This window comes from Myotis yumanensis, unplaced genomic scaffold (assembly GCF_028538775.1).
Source record: "Myotis yumanensis isolate MYYU_CA2020_CCGP unplaced genomic scaffold, mMyoYum1.0.hap1 SCAF_1, whole genome shotgun sequence".
NCBI lineage: Eukaryota > Metazoa > Chordata > Mammalia > Chiroptera > Vespertilionidae > Myotis > Myotis yumanensis.
Window position 1 is genome coordinate 145,380,288 of NW_027223752.1, and position 25,413 is coordinate 145,405,700.

Sequence of the window (25,413 nt, forward strand, 5' to 3'; positions counted from 1 at the left end):
AGAAAAAGGTATCCAAGTCAATGGTGGAGGAAAAAGAAAGTTTCATATTGAACATAAATCAATCTTAAACTCTAAGCATTCTTCTTCGTAAAGGCTTTACTGAGATATAATTCCTATACCATACAACCCACCCATTTAAAGTGTATAAATCAACGACTTTTAGTATATTTACAAAGTTATACAGCCAGTACCACAGTGAATTTTAGAACATTTTATCACCTCAGAAAAGAAATGAACAAAACAAATGAACAAAACAACACAGAAATGGCCGCATAGAAACAGAGAGCAAACTGATGGTTGCCAAAGGGGAAAGGGTTGGGGGATGGATGAAAAGGTAGTAAGAAGTACAAACTTGCAGTTATAAACTATATAAGCTATAGGGATATAGTGTACAGTACAGGGAATATGTCAATATTGTAATAACTTTGTACAGTGATAGATGGTTACTAGACTTATCAGGGTAATCACACTGTAAGGTATACAAATGTCAAATCACTATGTTGTACACCTGAAAATAATATAATATTGCATGTCAACTATCCTATCTAATAAAGAGGGAATATGCTAATTGATCCTCACACTGTCACAAAGATGGCAGTGCCCACAGCCAATAAGAAGGGAATATGCTAACTGACTGCCCCACCCTCAAAGATGGTGGGGCCCTCAGCCAATAAGGAGGGAATATGCTAATTGAATACCATGCCCTCAAAGATGGCAGTGCCTACAGCCAATAAGAAGGAAATATGCTAATTGACTGCCCCGCCCTCAAAGATGGTGGAGCCCACAGCCACAAGATGGTGGCGCCCAGTCCCCTCAGCCCCGCCTGGCGGCAGGCCCGGCCACTCCGTGCACCTGCCTCCGGAGTCCTCCAGTCCCCTCAGCCTCCCAGCCGCCCAGGGCCACCGAGGCTCAGGTAACCAGGGCTGGCCGAGGCTTGTGCTGCTGGCAGTGGCAGCAGCAGAGGTGTGATGGAGGGCGTCGCCTTCCCCTGATCGCCGGGTTGCCTCCTGCCCCTGAGGGCTCCCAGACTGTGAGAGGGGGCAGGCCAGGCTGAGGGAGCCCCCCTCCAGTGCATGAATTTTCATGCACCGGGCCTCTAGTCCTATATAATAAAAGGCTAATATGCAAATAGACTGAATGGCGGAACAACCGAAACAACCAAACAACTGGTCACTATGATGTGCGCTGACCACCAGGGGGCATGTGCAGAACATGGCAGGTGTTGGCCACAGCGGGATGGTGGAGCAGGTGAGCAGGGGTGCCAGACCAAGGCGGGGTGCTGGTCACTGTCATTGGGGCAAACCTCTGGTGGATACTAAAAATTCTTTGCTCCTGCGTGCCATGGTCCCACCCGGCGCTCACACCTGCTGCTGGGGCCGGAGCCACGGCTTGCACCCATTGTCAGAGCCAGCCCCACTCGCACCCACAGCCAGCACCAGAGCTGCCGCTCACACCCACTGCCAGTGCCTGGCACCAGTCCCGATCACTCAGCGCCATCAACGGGTGTGAGTGGCGGCTGCCGGCCCTGAGGGCTTCCCCACCTCCCCCTGCTCCTGAGGGGTGATTGGGGCAGCAGCTGCTGCTCCCACCCACTGATGGTGCCGGCCCCAATTGCTCTGCGCCGTTAGCAGGTTTGAGTGGGGCCGGCACCGTCAGCGCAAGGAGTGGTGGCTGCAGGAGCAGGGCTGCCAGCAGACAGGGGATCGGGGGCTGTGGCAGGAGGGGCTGGGCGGGGGCACAGAGGATGGGCCAAGACCCACCCCTATGCCTACTGCAGCCTCACGGCCCACAGTTCCTTTCAAGGTGCACGAATTCGTGCACTGGACCCCTAGTACTTCAATTAAAAAAAAGAGAATAAAAAAAAAACTGTACCCGTTAGCAGTCACTCCCATTCTTCCCCACAGCCCTATAACTCGTGAGTCACTACCTTCTGTCTTACATATATTGGCCTATTCTGGACATTTCATATAAATGCAATCATACAATACACAGGTATTTGAGATTGGACCAAACATTCTTCTTGCAAGTCCCTTGACCCACTGTGACATCTGTGATATCGCAGGTGTCTCTGGTGAGCGTGGTGACATTGTGGGTGCTCTCTACTCAGTCCAGTGCAGCGGACACATTATAGGCCCGATATAGCTTCTGAGCGATGCACCTGGGCTTGCTGGGGCATTGGGGATAAAATAAACTGGTCGACAAGCTATTAGATGAAGGGCAGGTAAGAACATGACAATTTAGTCCATTTTTGCCTATCCTGCCACTTGGTAAGTAAACTTATTTTTCACCACTTCCATCTTCTACAGCCAAACCCATTACTGATCTTACAATATACAGTGGGGCCTTGACTTACAAGTGTCCCGACTAACGAGTTTTTCGAGATACGAGCCATCTCTCGGCCGATTTTTTGCTTTGAGTTGCGAGCTAAAATTCGGGTTACGAGCCAGCTTCAGATACCCCACCGCTAGTTGGCGCAGTGAACGTCACAGTGAATGCCACAACATCAGCCTAGCAAATTGATTTGTCAAATTGACTTGACATACGAGTAATTTGAGTTACGAGCTCCGTCACGGAACGAATTAAACTCGTAAGTCAAGGCCCCACTGTACCCTCTTTCAAATCTCAACAGCTCTGTTTGAATGCTGGTGCCATGTCAGCCCTCAATGGGAAATAAAGCAAATAATGAGAGATGAAGCTCACTCTTCAATGGCCTTCCTACGTTTATAATTGGAGATTTATTGTTCTTTCCCTTGAGAAAGGGATTAATGGTGCTATCCTTCCTCCCCACTCCTCTAAAAGTCTGTACTGAAGGTGTTTGTTTTTGCAGTGGGGCATCCAGGATTAGTGAGGCCCCCAGAAGGGTGTGGGACATTTAAAGGTCAATTTAATTAGCTCATTCTTATCACCAACCTTCCCTACCGTAGCTCATAAAAATGTCACAATTTAGTAACCATAATGGTCCCCTGTACATTTTTTAAATACGCAAGCATTTTGAATGTTTCTCTCGAACTACTCATATACTCTTATATACATTTTTCTCTTTTTTTCCCCATTTTGATATGAATGTGTATATCTGCCAAAAATCATGTACAAAAAACTTTTTATTTTTAGTCAACAGAAAGGCCACTTAAAATCAATGCTGCCATGCTCGCCTGTATAAAGGCCACCGCCTTCCAAAGGAACATGACAATATTGTGTGCAAGAACCTAAGCGGCAGGCATCTACTCGAGGTGACTTAATAGATTCTGAGATTCACAGCTGAGGGCCTCCCTCATCTCACAGATGAGAAAATGGAGACCTACCAGGGCTAAGTGACTGAATTAAGTCACAGCATCAGTCACTGAACACTTGGGTTGCGGGTGAATTTCCCGCCAAAATATAAGATGGCGCGTTAAAATGCCTATATCTTTTGAAGTATGGGTTCGATTGAAATGAAATATTTGGTAATACGCAGTTACAATCGGCCCGAGTTTACACGTTTCCCGCACTCCACCGCAAATCTATATGAACCGAGTTTAAGACAGCTCCCTCGGAGTACGCGCAATTCACGCGAGCCGACTTAACTCGTTTCCCGCAACCCAAGTGTGAAGATCCCGGAAACAAACCAGCCTCCCAACTCCCAGGAAAACGTTCTTCTTCCTGACCTCGGCCACCTATTTCATGGACTTGAAATCTGGAAGCCAATCGCTGCCCTGCTGACTACTCAGGACTATGATTACATGCCTCACATCACACAGCCCAAGAGCCGAGCTGCCCAGACAAGGCTGCTTTCTGGGTTTGCGTTGGACATACTTTATCTGAGTGAGCACAGATGGTCCTCTGACCCCGTCAGAGAGGTAAAGACCAACATGCTAACTTGAACATTATCATCAAGAATTTATTAAATGCCCACTGTGTTCAAAGACCTGTGTTAAGCTCTTGGGGAAATTCAGAGAAAGCCTGGGCTGTGACCCCAGGCGTAGAACGGCTTCCGTCGTGCAGGGGAGCAAGACACAGCAATTCAACACTTATTAATAATGGAACAATCTAGGAAAGAAGAACACAAAAGTGAGAGGCAGTGACCAGCAGAGCAAGAAGCAGAGCTGCAAGAACTTCACAGAGCACCGTGAGACCACCTTTACAAATCTCAAGGTTACAATGCCAGAGACCTGGGTAAGGCTCATGAAGAACAAATGTGGCATCTAACCTGGACAGGTGCTCCCTGTGCTAGCTCTTTGTTGAAAATCACATGTCACAATCCAAAGTGGGTTCTGGGGCAGGAAATGCAGGCAAACAGAGAGTCTGAGTTCCATGTGGGGTGGGAGGGGGGACAGTCTGTGGTGGGAACAGTCATTGGTTCAACTCATAAGAAGGAGAAGCCCTGACTGGGTGGCTCAGTTGGTTGTGTGTTGTCCCATATACCAAAATGTTTGGGGTTCTATTCCCCGTCAGGGCACATACCTAGGTTGTGGGTTCGATCCCTGGTAGGGGCCTGGACAGGAGGCAACCTATCGATATTTCTCTCACATGGATGTTTTGTGCGCTCTCTTGCTCTCCCTCTTTCTCCCTCTTCCTCTCTCCATAAAAATATCAATGAAAACATATTCTCAAGTGAGGATTAAAAAATAAAAAAGCAGAAAAAGAAAAAAACCTGATAGCGCTGGTGGGTTGTGAAAGCATTTTCCCAAAGGTCTATTAAGAGACTTGTCTAGCCCTAACCAATTTGGCTCAATGGATAGAGCGCCAGCCTGCGGACTGAAGGGTCCTAGGTTTGATTCCGGCCAAGGGCATGTACCTTGGTTTCGGGCACATCCCTAGTGGGGGATGTGCAGGAGGCAGCTGATCAATGTTACTCTCTCATCGATGTTTCTAACTCTCTATCCCTCTCCCTTCCTCTCTGTAAAAAATCAGTAAAATACATTTTTAAAAAAAGAGACTTGTCTAGCCTTGGCCGGTGACTCAGTGGTTAGAGTGTCCACCTACAACCTAAAGGGTTGCAGGTTTGATTCCTGGTCAAGGGCACTTGCCTGGGTTGCCCATCCCCATTCTTCCTTCCTCCAGTGACCTGCTCTCTCAACGTCTCAGGCTGACACCTCTGGCTCCTGCCCTTTGCTCTGGTGGCCCATCAGCCACCACTCCTGTCACTTGACTCTCTCCCTGTCTTGTGGAGATGCTCTCTGCTCGACCCTGTCAGTGCTAAGTGTCCTGCTTCATGCCTCTCCTTCACTTGTTGGGGTATCGCATAGCCTCCTAATTTCTGTATCTCCCTTCTATATATAACCACCTCAATTATGTATTTTCATTATTAATTTCAGAGAATGATGAAGGGCAGGAGAGAGAGAGAGAGAGAGAAACATTGATGTGAAAGAGATACATCAGTCAGTTGTCTCCGGCAATCTAGGTATGTGCCCTGACTAGGAATCAAACCCTTAACTTTCTGCTGCACGGGAGGATGCTCCAACGGAGCCACATCGGCCGGGGCCACCACAGTGACCTTTATAGAAAATCCAGATGACATCACATCCCTGCCCTGTGGAAACCCGCAGGACTGCTCACACACTTCAGAATCTGGTTGAGGTCTGCAGTTCCCACATTCTCTACTGTCCCCTCTTATCTCACAATCCACCCCCATCCAGCTGCTTCATTTTCCCCAGCATCGTGGCCTCTGTGTTTTGGCCCAGAAAGCTCGCTTCCCTTAGTGAGCCCACTCCCGCCCTCACTCCCGTTCTTCCATGAGCATTTCTTACGGGTCCGCCCAGAGCACTTACTCCAGTGCCCAGACCCACTTCTTTTGGGCCTGCAGCCCAGTAAACCAGCTGGACTCAATTCCTGTCCTCAGACAGTTTAAATTATATTTGGGAAAGCTGTATTTGAAAACATGGTGATAGACTTTATGTTATAGAGATACTGATAGATTTTTTTTTCAAAGTTTAGTATATTCTGAAGGCCTTGACACTTTAGAATTTTATTTTTAAACCCGAAACAAGAGCATCAATAGTCTAAAACATTACCTCTTAAAATTATTTTAAAATTAGAATTATCTGTTACAAATAAAAAAAAGAAATGCATCAATTGAGAATAACGAGGGGCTCTTTTTTAAAAATCTTCACCCAAGGATATGTTTATTGATTTTTAATTTTATCTTTTTTAGAGAGAGGGGAAATAGGAGGGAGAGAGAGAGAGAGAGAGAGAGAGAGAGAGAGAGAGAGACACTGATTGGTTACTACCCACATACACTTCCATGGGGGATCGAACCCACAGCGAACTGAGCCACACAAGCCAGGGCAGTAATGAGGGATTCTAACTCAGGAGATGTTGTAGGGGAAAAGTAAACCTGATATTATCCTCTACAAAGAACAAGAAGGCTCGGTTTCCAATGCATTTAGGTTTAATTCATCATCTCCATCCTGTATAACTTTTTGGGTTCTGGTGGGCAATTCTCTCCCATAGTTCAGAAACTTTAACTGAAGCCTCCATTTAATTTCCTGGAACTGTTATAGGGGGGTCTGATTCTCTGAGAGACAAGAAAGCAGATTTTCTTGAAAAACATTAAAAGTCAGGATGTCTGGGTTTCTGTCAACCTTATTAGCATCTAATACGGAATCTGGCATATAAGAGTTAACAAAAAAAGAAAAAGGAATTCCTTCACCCTTTCTTCTCTTCTGCATTTCCTACAACGTCTAGCAGAGCCTGACATGTGGTCGCGCAAATAAACACACACTGAGTTGATAATTGTGCATGAAATTACCTAAGGGGACTAGAGCTTAAGGTGGCACTGTAGCTGCAGTAACAGTGGAGGCCTCCGTGGGAACAGTCATTTTGAAAGATCTTATCTTAAAAGTATGGTAAAGGGGAGTCACATTGGCCCAACAATGATCAGAAGAACACAATTCAACTTTGAGCATATTACAAACCAATGAAATAATTTTGTGAAGCACTAATAAATTGAACAAAGTTCTGAATCTGGAAGCACTGAGCACATGCACACACACACACACACACACACAGGTATATATATATGTATATGTTAAGTGATACTGTTATTAATGATGAATATTCTAGAACTGTTGCTTGAATTAGTCTTTAACAGCAAGAAAACAAAGTTTTCTTTTTAAAAGACAGGAAAGAAATCAAAACCAGAGGAAGGATACAAATGTTTATGGGGACAGCAAGAATGATTTTTAATTACTTTAAGTTCACTGATAAGAGGTCAATGAGGTAGGCTAATTACTACGTTCTGCTTTTATCCGAGTGCTCAATAATGACTTTTTCAGGTGCAGGAAAAAGGCATTCACACACACAAGGCAGGTCAAGAACATTTATTCATTGGCTTTAATAGGAAGGTTTGAATATTAAATGAACCAGACAATGGAGCTCCTTGTGGCCATATTTATATAAAGCTGCTACATTCAAGCACTTCAGAAAAATAAACACAGCAAGGCAAAGGCAGCCCAAAGCCTGGCCCCCATCAGCGGTGCCTCCAATAGGTGAGGAGACCCCAGGTCACTGATGCTACTTTCCAAACCAGATTGGGAATTTGGTCCTACATGTGTCAGCTGGTCCCTGTTACTAGTTCTGGCCATGATAAATGAAATGCCTGGCCAACAGTGCGTCCAAGTGCCAAGCAGCTGGGATGATGGGCCCCTCTGGTTACAGCCTAGCCCCTCTGTCGCCTTCACCCCTACACCGTGCAGGGCCCTCGGGCACCCAGCCACAGCCAGTGTTGGCACAACCTCTTCCCTTTTTCCAGACCAAGTAGCCAACAAAGTGTGTTGAGTCCCACTACTGACAAATTTTTAAGAGGTGCAGATACTGGGAAAGAAACACAGGATTGGGGAGGGAACCAGTATATCTCTGGTTTACCAAAGATACTTTGAACACCCCCCGTTGTTGTTTTTTTCCTTAATAAAAATACAGTTGCCAAAGAGAAAGTGACAATTTAAATGCCAAAAGCACCAAGCATGGCTGGGGAAAGGAGTGGTGTTCAAATGATTAATTATCCTCACACTGGCTCTCTCCTCTATCGTGCTCTCATGCTAAGAGCTTCACAGACTTGCCAATTAGTTAGTGTGAATCGCCCTCCACTTGCCTAATTTGCCTTCAAAGTTTGTACTCAGCAATTTGCATTTACTTAACTACCAGCTTACATGGTTTTTGGTTTTAGGGGGGGAAAGGGAAGGAAAATCGCTCATTCCTTAGTATTTCAGTAACTAAATTGGTCACTTTAGGAAATTTTAAAAATTACTTTTATCTGCTGCTGTCAGAACTCAGGATGTAATGGGCCCATTTTGATTCTCATTTAACAGGACTGATTCGGAGAAGAAATACAAAGACTTCATTTTGGTAATGAATTAAGGAATCTAACAAGATCTTATTGCTTAGGCCCTCAAAAGTTAGTTTCTGCGAAATGCGAGTATAAATGTTTTTGTTTTTTTTATAAAAGAGGAGGGGACAAAGGGAGAAACACGCCTGCGTTTCCCACGGGAGAGTAGCCACCGGAGACCTCAGTTCCCAGCCGTTTGCTCCTTTTTAAAGGGCTCAGTTTATTTTCATGTGGCTTCTTCAGATGTAGCAACAGTTCTTAACTAATGTGGAATGGTTCCTTTTTATTTCATGCAAACCCTTTTTACTATTCCAAATTTGTTCTTTGAAAGTGACTTATTTTTTCAGCAGTACATTTCAAGTCTAAGTTTGATCTAAGTTCTTCCTCTTAACACATGAAGGTCAAACCTGAGCGATGCTGGCTCCACCGCAGTTTTTCAAAGCCAACCAAGTGCCCACATCCACCCTGTCACACTTCCCTCCGCCCTCCGGGGCGCACCCAGCCTCTGCTCAGAAGCTGGGCCTCGGCAGACACCCAGGCCTGGTCCACCTGCAGCCCAAAGCAGGGCAGCTGGAGGCTCCTCATGCCTGAGTGAGCAGTGAGAGAAGAAAAGGCAGGGCAGGGCAGGGAGGTCCACAAGGCTTTAGGAAAGTGTAATAACTCAGTTTGAATTGCCTTAGAGGCCGGATTCTTCAAGGGAAAATACAGGGTAAGCTGTGCTAAAGTGTGAGGTCACCCAGGGTGGCAATATGGCACTTAATGCAGGATAAATTAGGCTTTCCCACTTAGGGCAAATGAGGGAAAGTGATTGCTGGACTTAAAGGATTTAAATAAGCCAGTACTCTCACAGCACAATGAACAGACTGTCGCAAAAGGCCAGGAAGTAACCCTTGCATCTCCTAACATACGTAGACTTCTGCTCCTATAGGAAATCCGTGGCTTTCCCGAATCTAGCTGGCTAAGCGTTAGGACACATGACCATGGGTCAGCAGATATGACAACACCATGAGAACCAGGCAAACACGGGGAGAAAAGCAGCAGTGCACTTTTGTCTGTGGGGGTACGAAGAGTGAAGGGCGTGCTCCCCAGGGCCATGCCCGGGACAGGTGGGCTCCTGATGGTGAGGGCAGTGTGCGGGCACGGTTCCATGCTGTACTGTGGTGCTCAAAGAGTGGCCTCTCACAAAAATGCTGTGAGCCAGAGGCAGCATTGGCCAATCTGAAAAGCAGCAAGTCAGCACAAACAAGAATAAATTTCTCAGATTCCCAAGTGGCCTCTACCAATGTAGGAAATGCGAATTCCACGCACACATACACGCTTGCCCAGGCTGGTGACACATATGCGGGCAGGAATGAAAAGGGGTTTCTGCTGGCAGAGCCTCTGTCTCTGGAAACGAGGGCACGTGTAAGACCCTTGCGTGCCTGCTCTCTCCCCAAAGAATAATCCCTTTTCCTGCTGACGACTGAAAATATAGCATAGAGGGGTTCCTAACTGAAAGAGCCCCTTATTTCAGAAAAAAAATCATTGAACATTAATATATAAACTAACAAGTACTATTATACAATGACTTGTAATGATAAAAACTCAGTCCTGTCGCACAGAGCGTGGAACAATGAAGACTGTTTGAAGCAACGTTACAAAAGCAACTCACCTGGAAATCCTGATCGTCGATTCCAAACCTCTCCCGCAGGTTTCGGAAGACCATCGGGCAGTATTCCTTAAACTTGAAATGGCTCGGCATGTTTTCTCTGGAACAGCATATTGTGAAAGCAAGCTCAGATACACAGAGTTAACCAGACTCGCATCTCCCACCAGCTAGTTCCATGAGTAGCCAAGGAAGTGCCTGGAGTTCCCTTCCCACAGAGGCACTTCCCAGAACCACCACAGGGGGCCCTTGAACAACACGGGGGTTAGGGGTGCCGACCCCCCATGCAGCTGAAAAGTCATGTGTCACTTTTGACTCCCCCAAAACTTAACAAATAGCCTTCCTGCTGACTAGGAGCCTTACCGATAACACAGTCAGTCAATTCACACATATTTTATGTGCTATGTCTATTATATAGTGTATTTTTACAAAAAAGTAAGCCAGAGAAAAGAAGATGTTATTAAGATTATAAGGAAGAGAAAATACATTTACAGTACGATACACATTTATTTTTTAAATCTACATGTAAGTGGACCTGTTGTTCAAGGGTCAACAGTACAAGCCACAGTAAGACCCGGGGGACAGAGGGTCAGACTGATAACATTTGTGTCCTCTCACCACCTAGGAGCACTTGGCCTATATGATCTTTTAATCCCGACCACATGCTACAGCTGCTTTCTCAAGGAAGATGAGGTTGCCAAGGGGAGGGTCCACCCTGCAGAACATGGTGAAGAGAAAGCCAAGATTGTGGACAAGAGAGAAGGGCATCGAGAGAGCCACACTCATCCTCAGTCAGTAGTGGATGCAAGCTCACAAAACAAGACTGCTCTCGCTCCCTGAATGACCTATCCTATATAATAAAAGGGTAATATGCAAATTGACCCTAATGGTGTAACAAGCGGGAACAACCGGTCGCTATGATGCGCACTGACCACCAGAGGGCAGACACTCAACGCAGGAGCTGCCCCCTGGTGGTCAGTGCACTTCCACAGTGAGAGCACTGCTCAGTCAGAAACTGGCTCATGGCTGGCCAGTGCAGCGGTGGTGGTGGGAGCCTCTCCCGTCTCCACAGCAGCACTAAGGATGTCCGACTAACGGCTTAGGCCCAATCCCCTGGGCAGCAGGCCTAAGCTGGCAGGTGGTCATCCCTCAAGGGGTCCCGGACTGTGAGAGGGTGCAGGCAGGGCTGAGGGACACGTCCGCCACCCCCTCCCCCGCACAAATTTTCATGCACTGGGCCTCTAGTTTTATATAAATACCACAACCTAAATTCACATAGAAAATTCTCTCAAAGGTTAGCCTCTAAATAGTATTATGAGGAGAATTAACCTCTGAGCTTGCCAGTAGCACAAGGGCCCCAGGAAGAAATGTCAGAACTAATCTTTTGAGCAGGATTTGAGGTTTATACTACACATTCAGAATTGCCTCTTTCTTTGTGTTCACATACACACACTCTTTTGTTGTGGTACCTTGCACACCAACTGACAGTACGTAATTTATATATATGTCAGTTTTCAACCACCCACCTGACTGTGAGCCCCTTGAGGGCAGGGCTGTTTCTTATACATCCTTGTATCCCCAGCCCTCTGTGGACTGCCTAACATATAAGGGGCTCCAGAGTGACATCTAGAATGACATCCCGCCTGGCCGGTGTGACTCAGTGGTTGAGCATTGACCTATGAACCAGGAGGTCATGGTTTGATTCCTGGTCAGGGCACATGCCCAAGTTGTGGGCTCAATCCCCAGTGTGGGGCATGCATGCGGCAGCAGATCAATGATTCTCTCTCATCATTGATGTTTCTATCTCTCTCTCCCTCTCCCTTCCTCTCTGAAATCAATAAAAATATATTTAAAACAATAAAAATAACATAAAATAAAATGACATTCCAATGAAGGAGAAAGAGTCTCAATACCCAACATGGTGTCCAATTATAGTCTATAAAAATGCATCTTAATTCTTTATTGTTCTATGAAGTTGTCATTTCTGTTCATAAAGTAATCATTATGAGAGTTTTGTGTAAGATAGCTGAGGTCCATAGCTGCTAAAAAATCCAAGCAATTTACAGCTTGAAACATCTGAAGTGTAATGAGAATATCACTTTTAACATATAAGCTATTCATAGAGAACAATATGCCATATGGCAAAAGGATATTACCCAAGAGGCCTGCTGTTGCTTTTGTGAAAATGACAGATGGTTCTGTTTATCACAGGATTAACTTCATCAGAAAAACTTTACACCCACCCATTGAAAAATGTGATTATAGAAATTCACAGAAATCATACTCCTGGCAGCGACATTAGTTCCAGAAACGTTTGTACTTGTACTTACTTGTTAAAAAGGTGATTGTCCACCTTTATCTTTGAATAGGCTTTGAAGTCATCTGGCATCAACATAACAGGGATTTGAACATGGCTCAGTTCATTGATCTAGAAAAACATAAAATAAATTCCACAGGTTACTACAATCTAGGTGGGAAGTGCGTGGAACTTTCAGCTCACCCACTGGATGGGAGGTGGGTCCTGCAGCAGATTAAGCGCGGTAACAACTCCTGAACATCAAGAGCTGAGGAGCTCCCGGGTTGGGGAAGGCATTCACATGCCAGAAGGCTGGTGCAGCCCAGTGCCGGGGGACAGAAGCGCCTGTACTCTGGACCCTTTTGGGCTTGCCCCATGCACTGCTTCATCTGGGTTCTTTATAATGTACTTCATGATAAATTGGTAAATGTAAGTAAACGTTCTCCATGAGCTGCTCTAGCAAACTGAACCTGAGGAGACAATCTTGGGAACATCCAATTTATAGCCAGTCGGTAAGGAGCACAAGTGACAACCTGCACTTGCAATTGGCCTCTGAAAAGGGGGAAGTCTATGGGGCGAGCCCTGAACCCAGGGGATCTAACGCTGTCTCCAGGTAGATAGCGTCAGGATTAAGTTCATTGCTTTCTGGTGTTAGAAAAATTACACACAGAAGATAGACAGAGCTCTGGCCACTGTGGTTCAGTTGGTTGGAGCGTGTCCTGTACACCGCAAGGTCACAGGTTCATCCAGTCAGGGCACATACCCAGGTTGCAGGTTCAATGTCTGGTAGTGACCATGCAGGAGACAACTGGTCAATGTATCTCTCTCACATCGATGTTTCTCTCTCTCTCTCTCCTCTTTGTCTTCCCTCCCTTTCTAAAATAAAATTTAAAAAAGGATACGTAGATAGTAGGTGTATCCATCAAAACTATCTTTCAAAAAAAAAATAAAAGCAAAATAAAGCCTTTTCTTTACAAACAAAAACTGACAAGTTACCTACAACAGAATGTAAAGAAACTAGTAAGATTTAGAAACATATTATTTAGAGTCTAAGGATATATACTTCAGGAAAAAAGTGTGTGGAAGATCTGAGATACAAAAAGAATAGCAAGCAAATAAATAAGGTAAATACGTGGATAAATATAAGTAAACATTGCCTATATGAAGCAGTAATGCTTAATTCACTGGGTTACAAAGGACGGGTATAAGCACTGGAAAGCAACGCGTGGAAGCAGGAAGCGGGTGGTTGGAGTTGCAGTGCTCCTGTGTTGTTCAGGAGGAGAGTTAAGATATTAACTTTAGACTAAGAATGAAGCTGGTGGGAATGCAGACTGGTGCAGCCACTGTGGAGAACAGTATGGAGTTTCCTCAAAAAACTAAAAATGGAACTCCCATTTGACCCAGTGATCCCACTTCTAGGAATATATCCCAAGAAACTAGAAACACCAATCAGAAAGGATGCACCCCTATGTTCATAGCAGCACAATTTACAATAGCTAAGATTTGGAAACAGCCTAAGTGCCCATGAATGGATTAAAAAACTATGGTACATCTACATAATGGAATACTACACTGTGGTAAAAAAGAAGGAATTCTTACCATTTGCAACAGCATGGATGGAACTGGAGAGCATTATGCTAAGTGAAATAAGCCAGTCAGAGAAAGATAAATATCATATGACCTCACTCATTTATGGAATATAATGATCAACATAAACTGTTGATGAACAAAAACAGATCCAGAGACAGAAAAGCATCGATCAGACCATCAAACCTCAGAGGGAAGGTAGGGGAGGATGGGGGTAAGGGGGAGAGATCAACCAAAGGACCTGTATGCATGCATATAAGCCAAACTAATGGACACAGACACCAGGGGGGTGAGGGCATGAGTTGGAGGTTGGGGGGCTAAGGGGGGATAGAACACATATGTAGTACCTTAATCAATAAAGAAAAAAAATTTTTTAAAAAGAGTGAAGGTAAAATTCTAAACATTAAAAGAATAGAAACAGAGTATATAACCTCTACGCTAGTGGAAAAAAACAAACAGTAAGAATACAAATAAAACTCATTTTAAAAAAAGAACACAAGAAGAAAAAATAAGCGCTGTAAAAGTAGGACAAATAGAAAGTAAATGAAAGAAACAAACCTGGATCTGTACAGAATCACAATAGGCAAAAGTAGGCTAGAAGTTAAAATAAAGATGGTTAAAATGAAGTAAAAACAACTACAAACTACATGCAAGGGACATAACTAAAACATAAGAACTCAAAAAGATTAAAAGTTAAGGAAGAAAAAATACATATTAAATAGTACTAAAATTATTGAAAGCTAGTTTACCTTTACTGGTATTAGATAAACTTATAACTTTAAGATAAAAGCATTGCTAAGAATAAAGAAGGTCTGTATATAATGATAAAATGTTCAATTAGCCAAAAAGATAAGATTCATATTTTATAAGTACCTAATTAGCCTGAAAGTATAGAGCAAAAACAGTTCAGACCTCTGGGAGAATGGACAATCCATCGTTAAAGAGAAAGATTTAAATATGCTTTGATAGTTCAAACAGTCAAAAAAATTTAAATTGAACATTATTCATTCAGTATTTGCTACACACCTATTACTGCCAAGTGTTCATCTAGTTGCTTTGGATAGGCTGTTGAACAAAACACATTAACGTGCCTGTCCTCCTCGAACTTATATTGTAGTGGGGAGAGTCAGACAATAAAACAATAAACTTAGTAAATTACAATGTGGGCAGTAAATTATCTACTATGTTAGAAAGCTATGAAAAAAAGAGCAAGATAAAAGAGCTAGGATATGGCCATCAGTACATGGGGATCACTGATACATTAAAAATAGGGTAGGTTAGGGTGGGCCAAGGTTTGAAAGAGACAAGGGAGTCAGCATTCCAGTGTAAAGGCCCTGGGGCAGGGATGTGCCTGGTATGCTTGGGAAGAGGGGACCAGCCTGGCTGTGGCAGATTACATGTGGAATAGGAGGAACTGAGATCAGAGAAGTAAAGGGAAGCTGGGCCTATAGGACTCTGGAGATCACTGAAAGGACTCTGGCTTTTATTCTACGCAGATGCAGGGTTCTGGGTGGTAGAGTGATGATATCACTTAACCAACTTAGGGTTTCAGAAGATTACTGGGTGGGGGAAGGGTTTGAGGTGGGGGAAGCACAAGTGCAGAGGTAGCAAGACCAGTTATGAGTAACCGTAACAATAGCCTATTTGACTAGGGTGACCACATATTTTGAAAGCAGAGCCAGCCTGATTTCCTGTGGTCCTGAATGTGTGTGTGAGAAAGACAGGAGCCAAGTCCTGCTCAGAGGCTTTGGCCTGAGCAATCAGGAGGGAGCTGCCATCAACCCAGACGGGGGACTTCTCAGGCTTCATTTTTATGCTTTTGATTTTTAAATCATGTTAAAGAATTACCTGTTCTGAAAATGAAGTACTTTAATAATTTTTTTAAACTATGATGAAAAGAAAAAACATGTGTGCAAGCCACCGCATTTCCTAAAAAAAATATTATGTTAATGTTTTAATAAATATTACAGTAATCGTTTAATCAATAGACTACATATACTAATTAGTATATAATTATGTTCTACTGGGCTCTGCACAAATACTCAAACCTTATGATCAAACCACCCTCATTTCCTGATCCACTCTGACTTTCCCATTTTTACACATCTGCTGAGAATCCAACTTCCCAAAGATACCACATCATTGGAAGGAAAGCAGCACAATTTAAGTTGAAACTGTGAACTCCCTCCAGCTAGTGGTTTGCATCTGTCCTACAGATATTGTGTATGCCCATGTTGCCCTTGAGATTTTAAAATATCCCGTGGCACGCCTCAGAATTTGCTGCAATGCCCTAGGGCACTTCCCACAGTTTGGGAAGCACAGATATAAATAGCAGCAGATGCTTAAAACAGCAAATGATACAATCTAATTATGGAATAAAATGATCAGAATAATACCTTAAAATTCATTGTATTAGATTATAACCTATAGCCATTTTATAATGACCCAAACAACCTTAATTACAACCACTAGTTAATCCTTACCTCAAAAAACTGATTCATATCACCTTTTCATGCAAGTGGTTTTCTTGGGATAACTCTGTACCAGCTGCATTTGTATAAGGCCAACTCACAATTCTCCTATCAAATTAATGTGATAACTTAACCAGACATCACATTTAGCTTTTTCAGATTAATTAAAATTTCCTTCATTTTGTGGTGAGTAAAAATGTCTGAAACTGCCACTTAACAAAACTCTAGACTAATTTAAAATCACATAATCTCTCCTATTCAGTTGATTCAAGTATCTTACAATATTAAATAACTAGAGGCCCAGTGCACAAAATTCGTGCACTCAGGGGGGCGGGGGGGTGCCTCAGCCCAGCCTGCGACCTCTCACAGTCCGGAAGCCCTTGGGGGATGTCTGACTGATGCTGTAAGCCAGCAGTCGGACATCCTTAGCGCTGCCACAGAGGCGGGAGAGTCTCCCATGACTGCTGCTGCGCTCGCCAGCGGTGAGCCCGGCTTCTGGCTGAGCAGCACTCCCTCTGTGGGAGCACACTGACCACCAGGGGGCAGCTGCTATGTTGAGCGTCTGCCCCTGGTGGTCAGTGCGTGTCATAGCGACTAGTTGTTCTGCCGTTCGGTCAATTTGCATATATTATATTAGTCTTTTATTATGTAGGATTCTCAGAGTATATTTATAAAAAAATTAAATTTACATCTTTGTACTAGCACTGGAATATCAAAGTTTTAAACAAAGAGAGAGAGAATCAGAACTAAAGGCCAAGTCTTGTGACAATAAGAACAATCAGAATGAAGCTGATGCCAATCAATTTTTCAATATTTTGTGGAAATAAAAGTGTAAACAAAAACAATGGAAGTTTACAGGATGGCCAGGAAAATTAAGGAGTAATCCATTTCATATTGCTTTCACTAAATTATACAGAAAAAAAGTTGGAGAGAACATAAATGACTTCTTTTACCACATCTATGCTTCAAGTGATTACTGAGAAAGCAAAACCCAATTTGGAAGTAGGAAAAGAAATACTTTTTGCTTTATAGTTCCTGCTCTGAAAAATGTTTTGTGGAAAAAATTATGAAAAGCTTTCAGCCAAGGTGGAATGTGTAATTTGAGCATTTCCCATATCGATTCCTTTCATGAGTATAATGTGTGAGCATCCACTCTGGGTTGGGCAGGGCCCAAACACCAGTGCTCATCCCCATGGTGCTTTCGGCCGAGAGGGGCACATGCATTCACTGAAGAATTGCACAAATGTAACACTTCAACAATGACAAGCGTCCGGGGACAGGACTTCAGGCTGTGAGCAAGGCTGACAGGCATGGACCAGGGTGGTGATCACTGAAGGAGGGGCTCGCTGGACTGGAGCAGAGGGCAGGAGGAGAGGGGTGCCAGGAAGTAGGGTTGCAGTGACAAAAGGGGGCACAGTTAACTGGAGAAATGACAGGTTAATGCGGCAGGAGTGCAGGCATCGAGAGGGCACGTGATGGGATGGGGCTGGACGGCACGCCTAGGAGGACTGTAAGAGGATGGTAGTCTGGCAAAGGGCGGAGGCAGCTGAATGGGGGAAGTAGATCCCAGTGATACCGAGGTGGTAAAACACAGGCTGAGTGACCGCAAAGATCGTGATGCCATTTAGAGACAGAGTATTTTAAAAGGAGTTCAGTTTTGAACTTGTTAAATTTGATGTGCTTGTGAGACACGGTAAGTGTTGATGTCAAGGAGGCAGGTGGACACATGGATCTGATGTTCTCAGGGGAAGCCTGGCCCGGAGATAAAAATATATGCCTCTGTGTCTAAGACACTGTTCTTCCTCAGTAGTGAATGAGATAATCCCGAGAGTGGACACAATGAGAGGACAGGAAGCCGTCCTGAACATCAATGGTTAACAGCTCGAAAAGGAGGAGAAAGAGAAGAACTGAGGTGGCAGAGTCACCTCATGGACATGAAGGAGAGAGTAAGTCAAGAACAAGATGGAACGAACAGTGTTGAATGCTTCTTAGAAGTCAAATGGGATGAGGACTGGAAATGTCTGCTGGACTGAACAACATGGAGTCTTTGGTGACCTTGGTGTGAGGGGTGTGATGGAGCAGAGCAATGGAACCAGCCTGGAGTCAGTTGGTGAGAGGATGCGGACACTGAATCTGGCTAGTTTTTAAGAAGTCTGGACGTGAAGGAGAGGGGAGAGATGGAGAAGATGAGGGATGGAGGAAGGGCCCTTCCTGAGAAGGTGGGAGGGGAGGGGATCCAAGCATACATGAAAGAAATGGCTCTGGGAGGCAAGTCCTCTATCAACAAGAGAGAACAGGACGGGAGTTGTATACAAGGGGCAGAATCTGGCTGAGGGAAGACAGTAGTTCCCAGCCACTGGCTCCAATTTTCTCTGGGAAGTAGGAGCCGTGGCCATGTGCTGGGAGTGGGAGGCAGGCTAGGGGGTTCAGAGGCTTAGCGAGAACACAGAGAAAGTGACCACAGAATGTGGGAGAACAAGTTGGAAGAAATAGGGCTGGGCTTTGGGGAAGAATGAGTGGTCAATTTGTAGGAAGCCAATCAAACTCATGGAATAACATTCCAACAGGGTCGGCCTCGGGGTGCAGGTGCAGGTGCAGAGGTGAGGGTGGTTGGTCAGGTATGAGGTCTTTGCTGGTTGAATGTGCCAGAACGAGGACACAAAATGTGCCATAAAGAGCAATGGAATGAATTCCAGGATAACCAGTTAGAAATGGAAAATCAATATAAAGCACTATCCCTGACTATAGAGAGTTTTCCCTTGAAGGGGCAGCGCATACACAAACAGTGAGATACAAAGCAGCAGAGAAGAAGTGCTGGCGCCCAGACAGTAAGTGCCGCAGGAGCTCAGCAAGGAGCCACTGCAGCAGGGCTGGGCAAGGGCTTCGGGAGGGTGCAGCTGCTGTGACTTTTGACAGATGAAGAGATGTGACCCGTGTTTCATAAAAACGTTTGGAAAATGCACACAGTCAGTTATTTCTGCGAGTCCACAGTCACAAATCAGAGTGTCCCAGAAAGTAGAGAATGTTTGGCCCTCGTTACTAGAGGAGAAAAGAGATAAGAATCAAAGATTATTACACTTCCACTTTGGTTTATGGAGAATCATAAAATGATGCAATTAAGAGAATCTTAGAGATTCTACTGTCTACTCTCTCATTTTGCAGATTACAATGTATCCTGGTATATCATCCCGTTATCATCAAGCAGTAGCTTGGCACTAAATTATACTAGTATCAGCTACTTCATGGGCATTTTACCTTTCTTCTGGAGTGTCTTTCATTCACGATTGCTTCACATTTCCTTTGGGTTTCTCCTTTCCCCCCAAAGCTCTGGTCAGGTGAGTAGCTAGACTTAATGACCTATGAAAGAATACTTCACCAACTAGAGGATTTACCACTTAAAAAGAGCTTTTATTTAGTAAACAATATTTTCAATAGTTTACCCCTGAGTCCCTATATTTTTTTTTCTATAAATGTTTAACTTTTTGTATTCAAGACTAACCAGTCAGTCAACAGTTTTAGCAAAATGCTTTAATTATAGCACTGCCCAATAATTGAAAGGCCATTTAACTTCCTGGGTAACTCTCTCCTGTAGCCTACTACTTAGACATCGCACACACAGAAATCCTTGTCTGTCGTTCACATTCATTAGTGATACAGGCAATGACAATGACCTATAATCTTGAATACAGGTGAGTTAATCCTATTTGTTAATTTCTATATTCCACATAGAGCTATGGGTTGTGAACTTTCAAATTTCAGGACAAATTTCTTGGGTTTCAAAGTCTTCAGTTTAAGAAAATTTTAATTTATTAGTCTGTCTACCTAGCACAATCATTCTATGTGGCCCACCTCAAAATTGGTGGCTAAACTAATAATGCTTTGTCATCATATTAACAAAGCATTTACACTTTTATTTCCTTATAGATGCTTACATAGACAATACATATATAATTATATTTATATATGCTACATAATATTCATAAGAAAAAATAATTTGTGTTAACCATTACTATGTTGAGGGGGAAAATAAAACATACTCACCCCATAGAAATAAAGCATGTATTATGAAATGCAACTAGTTTTTAATTTACGAAGGTGAAAATGCTTTTGGAGATTATTAAACTTTTATTAGGTTAGTTAATAAACTAAAAGCACTAGGTTCTATTATTAAGGCCACATTTAAGCTTCATTCAGGTGACAAATGTTTAATAAACTCTCACAACAGAAGTGCGATACCACTTTATACTTATGAAGTACTAGCTGTCAAACCACTTTGGCAAATATTTTTTCATTTTCTATTTGTACTGACAGTTGTATTCACAGTACTAGAGAGCTCATGACCATAAAAGTACATTTTAAATACCCCCATGCAGAGAGGCTGTGGGCTGGGTCTCTAGTGCCCTGGGAAGGGTCTCTTATTTCTGTCGTATGGCACTAGTCACCCCAAAACAGACAAGTGTGAACCAGCTGTGCCTTTCTGCTTCGTCACTGGGTGTTAATGTGGAAGCACAGGGGCCCAACATAAGACATAAAAAAAGAAGCTTTGTTGTCAACATCAATAGACCCAATGGCCAACGGGGGCTGGGAGGGTGACTAGAAGGTTTATTGTAAATTGCCCAAATGTTCCTGGTTGTATTATAATTCAAGAGTTGGGGGGAAAGGGATAGGGGGAGAGTGTAGGTGGAGGGGAAAGTATTAGTTGACCCTGTGGGTGGTGAAGGGAGAAGGATGGGGAGGGCCATTGAGATCTGGGTGCAGCTTGGCCTACCCTCACATTAATACTTGCCACTAGTCTTACTGCAATACTTGGTGAGCACCTGCTAAGCACACACTGAACACTTTGGACACAGTATCTGATCTGATCTTTATAAGCAAACGGGAGTAGGGACTATCATCCCCATTTTCCAGATAAGGAAATCGAGGCTTGGTGAGATTAGGTGAACTAATCCAGGCTAAGTCTTCCTCAGTCAGGCAACTCACTTGAGTTTCCTTAAATATAAAATTCAGGGGGCGGGACTGGCTGACCAAAGATCATTTGGAGCTGCTGAAAGCCTGTGAGGTAAGAAACACAGCAACTTCATAAGACATACACCTGAAATATAAGGATCCATTGCATTCAAAAACCTCTACAGGATTCCTACTTTAAAAGAGGAATAATTAACTATATGCTTAGGATAAATGATTAAAAACAAGTTTAACCGAATATGCACCATGACCTACTGCCATTATCTCAGCGGTGAAGACCTTATCACTGGAAAGTTGTCATTTCTCTGACATTCCTTGTCATTTCAAAAAAGGGAAAATAAATATTCCTCAAAGGTCCATTAAATCTTAATGAATCGCAAACAGAACACTTGAAGGATACAAATCAATTTCCAAACAATTATTTATTAAAGCAAATTGTCTGAGTTTTCCTTTATGAAAATTATGATTCACACACAGCACAGTAAAATTTATGTGGACTTCTCCTTTTAAAATGCTAAATGGCCCAACTCAGAAAAAGTGTCTTGGTTTCTCTCTTCAGCAAAACATTCAAATTCCTATCCCACTCAAGTTATCTCCAACACTGTAAAATGTAGGTGGTGTGTGTGTGTGTGTGTGTGTGGTGTGTGTGTGTGTGTGTGTGTGTGTGTGTGTGGTGTGTGTGGTGTGTGTGTGTGTGGTGTGTGTGTGTGTGTGTGGTGTGTGTGTGTGTGGTGTGTGTGTGTGTGTGTGGTGTGGTGTGTGTGTGTGTGTGTGGTGTGTGTGTGGTGTGTGTGGTGTGTGTGGTGTGTGTGTGTGTGTGTGTGTGTTCTCTCCAGATCTGCTGATTGGAATGAGTGTCATTCCTGCAGATGTAATACTGAATTCACACTGGCAAGAAAACAAAGTTTGCAATTAAGCTGCAAAAAAGGGCATAATAAATAGCTACTGGACAAGGAATAATTAAGTGAGAGCCAGCTGGTAATGGTTCTGAAATTAAGACATACAGAGGTATACCCACAAAGCCATTTCACACTGAGACATTTAAAAAATAAATTCACTAGTGTATATAATTTTAAGTCAAGAATATGTTCATAAATTGTGAGACATTATTAATGGTGCTTGATTAATTCAGATATATTCACCCTAAATACCACAGTTCCAGACTAACACATAATTAGTAACTGGTTTTCATTCGTCCAAGCATACACAAAAAAGAGCAAAAAAAAAAAATGCTTAAAAAAAAACAGGGAAAAAGAAAATTCTCAAATGTAGTAGTCAGAGACAGTTAATCTAATTAGAATAGACAACTCCCTACAAATCATGGCATACTGAGAAGAAATAGGAGGCATCCAGCAGGGTGTGCTGCTGGGTAGAAAGGCTGAATGAGAGAGGGGGAGGAACTGGTTTCCTGGCAGCTTGTCCATTTGAGGTGGGGGTAGAACAGGAGATGGCAAGAGTGGGAATTATCTTAAAAGGCCCACTTACCCCTCCTCAGTATCTCAAGAAGCAGATTGAAGAGGGCTTATTTTATCTCCCAAACAACATTCCTACCACTTAAAATGAGTGTACATTTTAAAACACAATTCAATAAAAAAAAAAGTAGGAGGATTATGGAGTTATAAATCCAGGCAAGATTAGCACAAAGGATTCAAGACCTTTGGGGGGGGGAGGGGGGTGGAGATTGTAATGCATAACTCGACATGTCTACTATTTTGGGCACTACTTTAACTTTAATTAATGTCTTAGGGAAATCAAATAATAAATGCCATATCAGATTCCCCAGACTTTACAAGTTTTTCAATCGCTTCTGGCTTCCATGAAAGGATCCTGACTTTAATTGATAACAAAAAAGTGATATAAATTCACCATTAATGTTGAAGATACCCCCCCCCCCAACCCCTCCTCCATATCCCTTCATCATATCAGTATCTAAAAAGAACACTTATTGGAATCATCCTAAAAAGCAAAATTCCTTTGTGGATTCCATGGTTGATAAGCATAGAAGGATTCCTCCCACCAAACCGTTTACTTTGAACATTTCTGCTCTAGTTCGTTGGATTTAGGAAGTGAATGAGTAGAAAACTAAAAGTACTACTAGACCTGAGAGTTGAGGGCATTCCAGAGCTACTGAGACATATCAGCTGGGAGCCCTGGCACCATCAGTCCCTGTGGCACAAACAGCAGGGGCCATTTGAATGTGAATTAAACTTTCCCTGATTCTCCTCAGAGGTATACAATGACCTCAGGTGCATTTCTAAGAAAATATTTTCCATGGTGTGACTGAGACAAGTCAAGATTGTACATGTCCGTCCCCGGGGTTTTCTCCAGATTCATGTACACTATTTCGGGAGGGGGTGGGGAGCGGGAGCAGGGAAACAGACATAATAATTTTAAGAAACTTTAACAAATTAGTTAGACTGCTGGTGTACACAGAATTGTCCAAATTGGGTGCAATACCTATAACCACCCCTTCCAAATGCCTGGGAGCAGACTTCTACAACATTCTTGCAATACCATTGTTTGTAAAATGGGGATAGCACCACTGATTTATATACCAAAGTTCATACGTTATGTGGCAATAGTAACCACAATGTCCTTAGAACAAAGAATATCATAAAGGCAACATTTTCTCTTTTTTCTACTAATTTCCTTAGCAAATTTAAAGCAGTGGGGAAGATTATCTAAAATTTTTGATCTGATTTCTACCATGTATTTGATAACTATTTGCAATTTCTTATTCTATATTTTTTAAAAATTACCTTGATCATAAGTTCTCATTTAGAAATGTATAGTAGTGTGCCAAATATAGGTTGAAATAATTTTAAAAATTCAAGTCTCACTCACTATGACTCAAGCTTGCAGCCCGCACTTGGAATGGTGTGGCTCTCATTACAACTTACTAGTAGACTGCTAATTGAGTAGCAGTTTAAAAGTTCTGAGGTTTCAGAGGGGCAGGCAGAGCAAATTAGAGTCAATTATAGAGGTAGGAGAAACAGGCAGCTGAAAATGTTTGTGAAATGTATTTTTATTTGTCTTCAGGCAGGAGGCTCAATTTTCTACAGCTGCTCCAACACAATTCATTTTCTAAGACCCTTTTTAAAAGAGTTCATGTCTTTGCATTTGCAGATAAGACAAAATCAAAGATGCAAGTTTATTTTAATTAAAGCCTTCTTTTGAAATGTGAGCTACCTTCAAATGTCTAGAAAAACAATGCTTTATTTCAGTGAGCCAAATAAAACTGTTCTGGTAGCAAAGCAGAGCTGTGAATCAATCAGGCACAGAGGCCTGTCATGCCAGCATCTACTAAACTAAAAAGCCCGAATTATTACACTTAAGGGGATTTTTCTGTTGAACAAGGATCATTAAGTCAATCTTTTGATTAATGGCTACTTGACTAAAATTAAAATGTCATCAGAAATATTTAAACTCTTGCTAAGAATCTCTAATTTATGACACACACACACCCTACCATAGACCATCTGTCAACGTGGTATCTGCACGCTCAATCAGACTTCTGGTGGGTGTTCCTCACTGGCTGGCTCTCTGCCAACCTCATCCGAAAGAATGAAGTCATGTTAACATTTTACCTTTCATGAACCAAAGCATCTGATATTAAACTTGAAATGCGGCCAACAATTTACAGGCTCTAACAGAGGTAATACAGGCTTTTAAAAATTCAAGAAAAATTTTGCCAATGAAAACAAGATCTTACAATGTGAGTATGGTCCACGCATAAGGCCGCCAGGCTTGGAGTCAGGAGACCAACGTGGTCCTGCCACTTCATCACCTGCATCACCCTGAACACATTGCTCAGCTCTCTTGCTTCTTCGAATGAGTTCGAGAAGACAAGAGATTGCAAGTGATGTACTGTTTGGCCCAGACAGTGATTTAGAAAATGCTTGAATTAATTACCAAATTTTTTCAGCCTTGAGAAAATTTACATACAGATTGGGATTTCTGGCTTCTTTGAAAAGCAGGACGATCTGGCATCTAGCCTGGAACCACTCATCTGGTGCTGAGCAGCAGCGGGAATGCACCCTCTAGTTGGGCACAGGTCCCACCACTCCTAGAACCTTTGGCCTGGATGACTTGCCTCATCCCAGGGTTTCAGCCACCACCGGGCTCCAGGGCCTGGCACATGGGAGGC

The 25,413-nt window shown here is 43.1% G+C and overlaps 1 protein-coding gene across 1 annotated transcript in view; it reads right to left on the reverse strand.

Moving 5' to 3' along the window:
* PIP4K2A (phosphatidylinositol-5-phosphate 4-kinase type 2 alpha) overlaps positions 1 to 25,413 on the reverse strand; it is a 158,105-nt gene that overhangs the window by 51,739 nt on the left and 80,953 nt on the right. Inside the window, exons 2-3 of the mRNA XM_070432798.1 lie at positions 12,278 to 12,375; positions 9,954 to 10,050 (exon numbers count right to left, since the gene is read on the reverse strand). Of these exons, the coding sequence (XP_070288899.1) occupies positions 9,954 to 10,050; positions 12,278 to 12,375 (195 nt within the window). The remainder of the gene's footprint in view (positions 1 to 9,953; positions 10,051 to 12,277; positions 12,376 to 25,413) is intronic.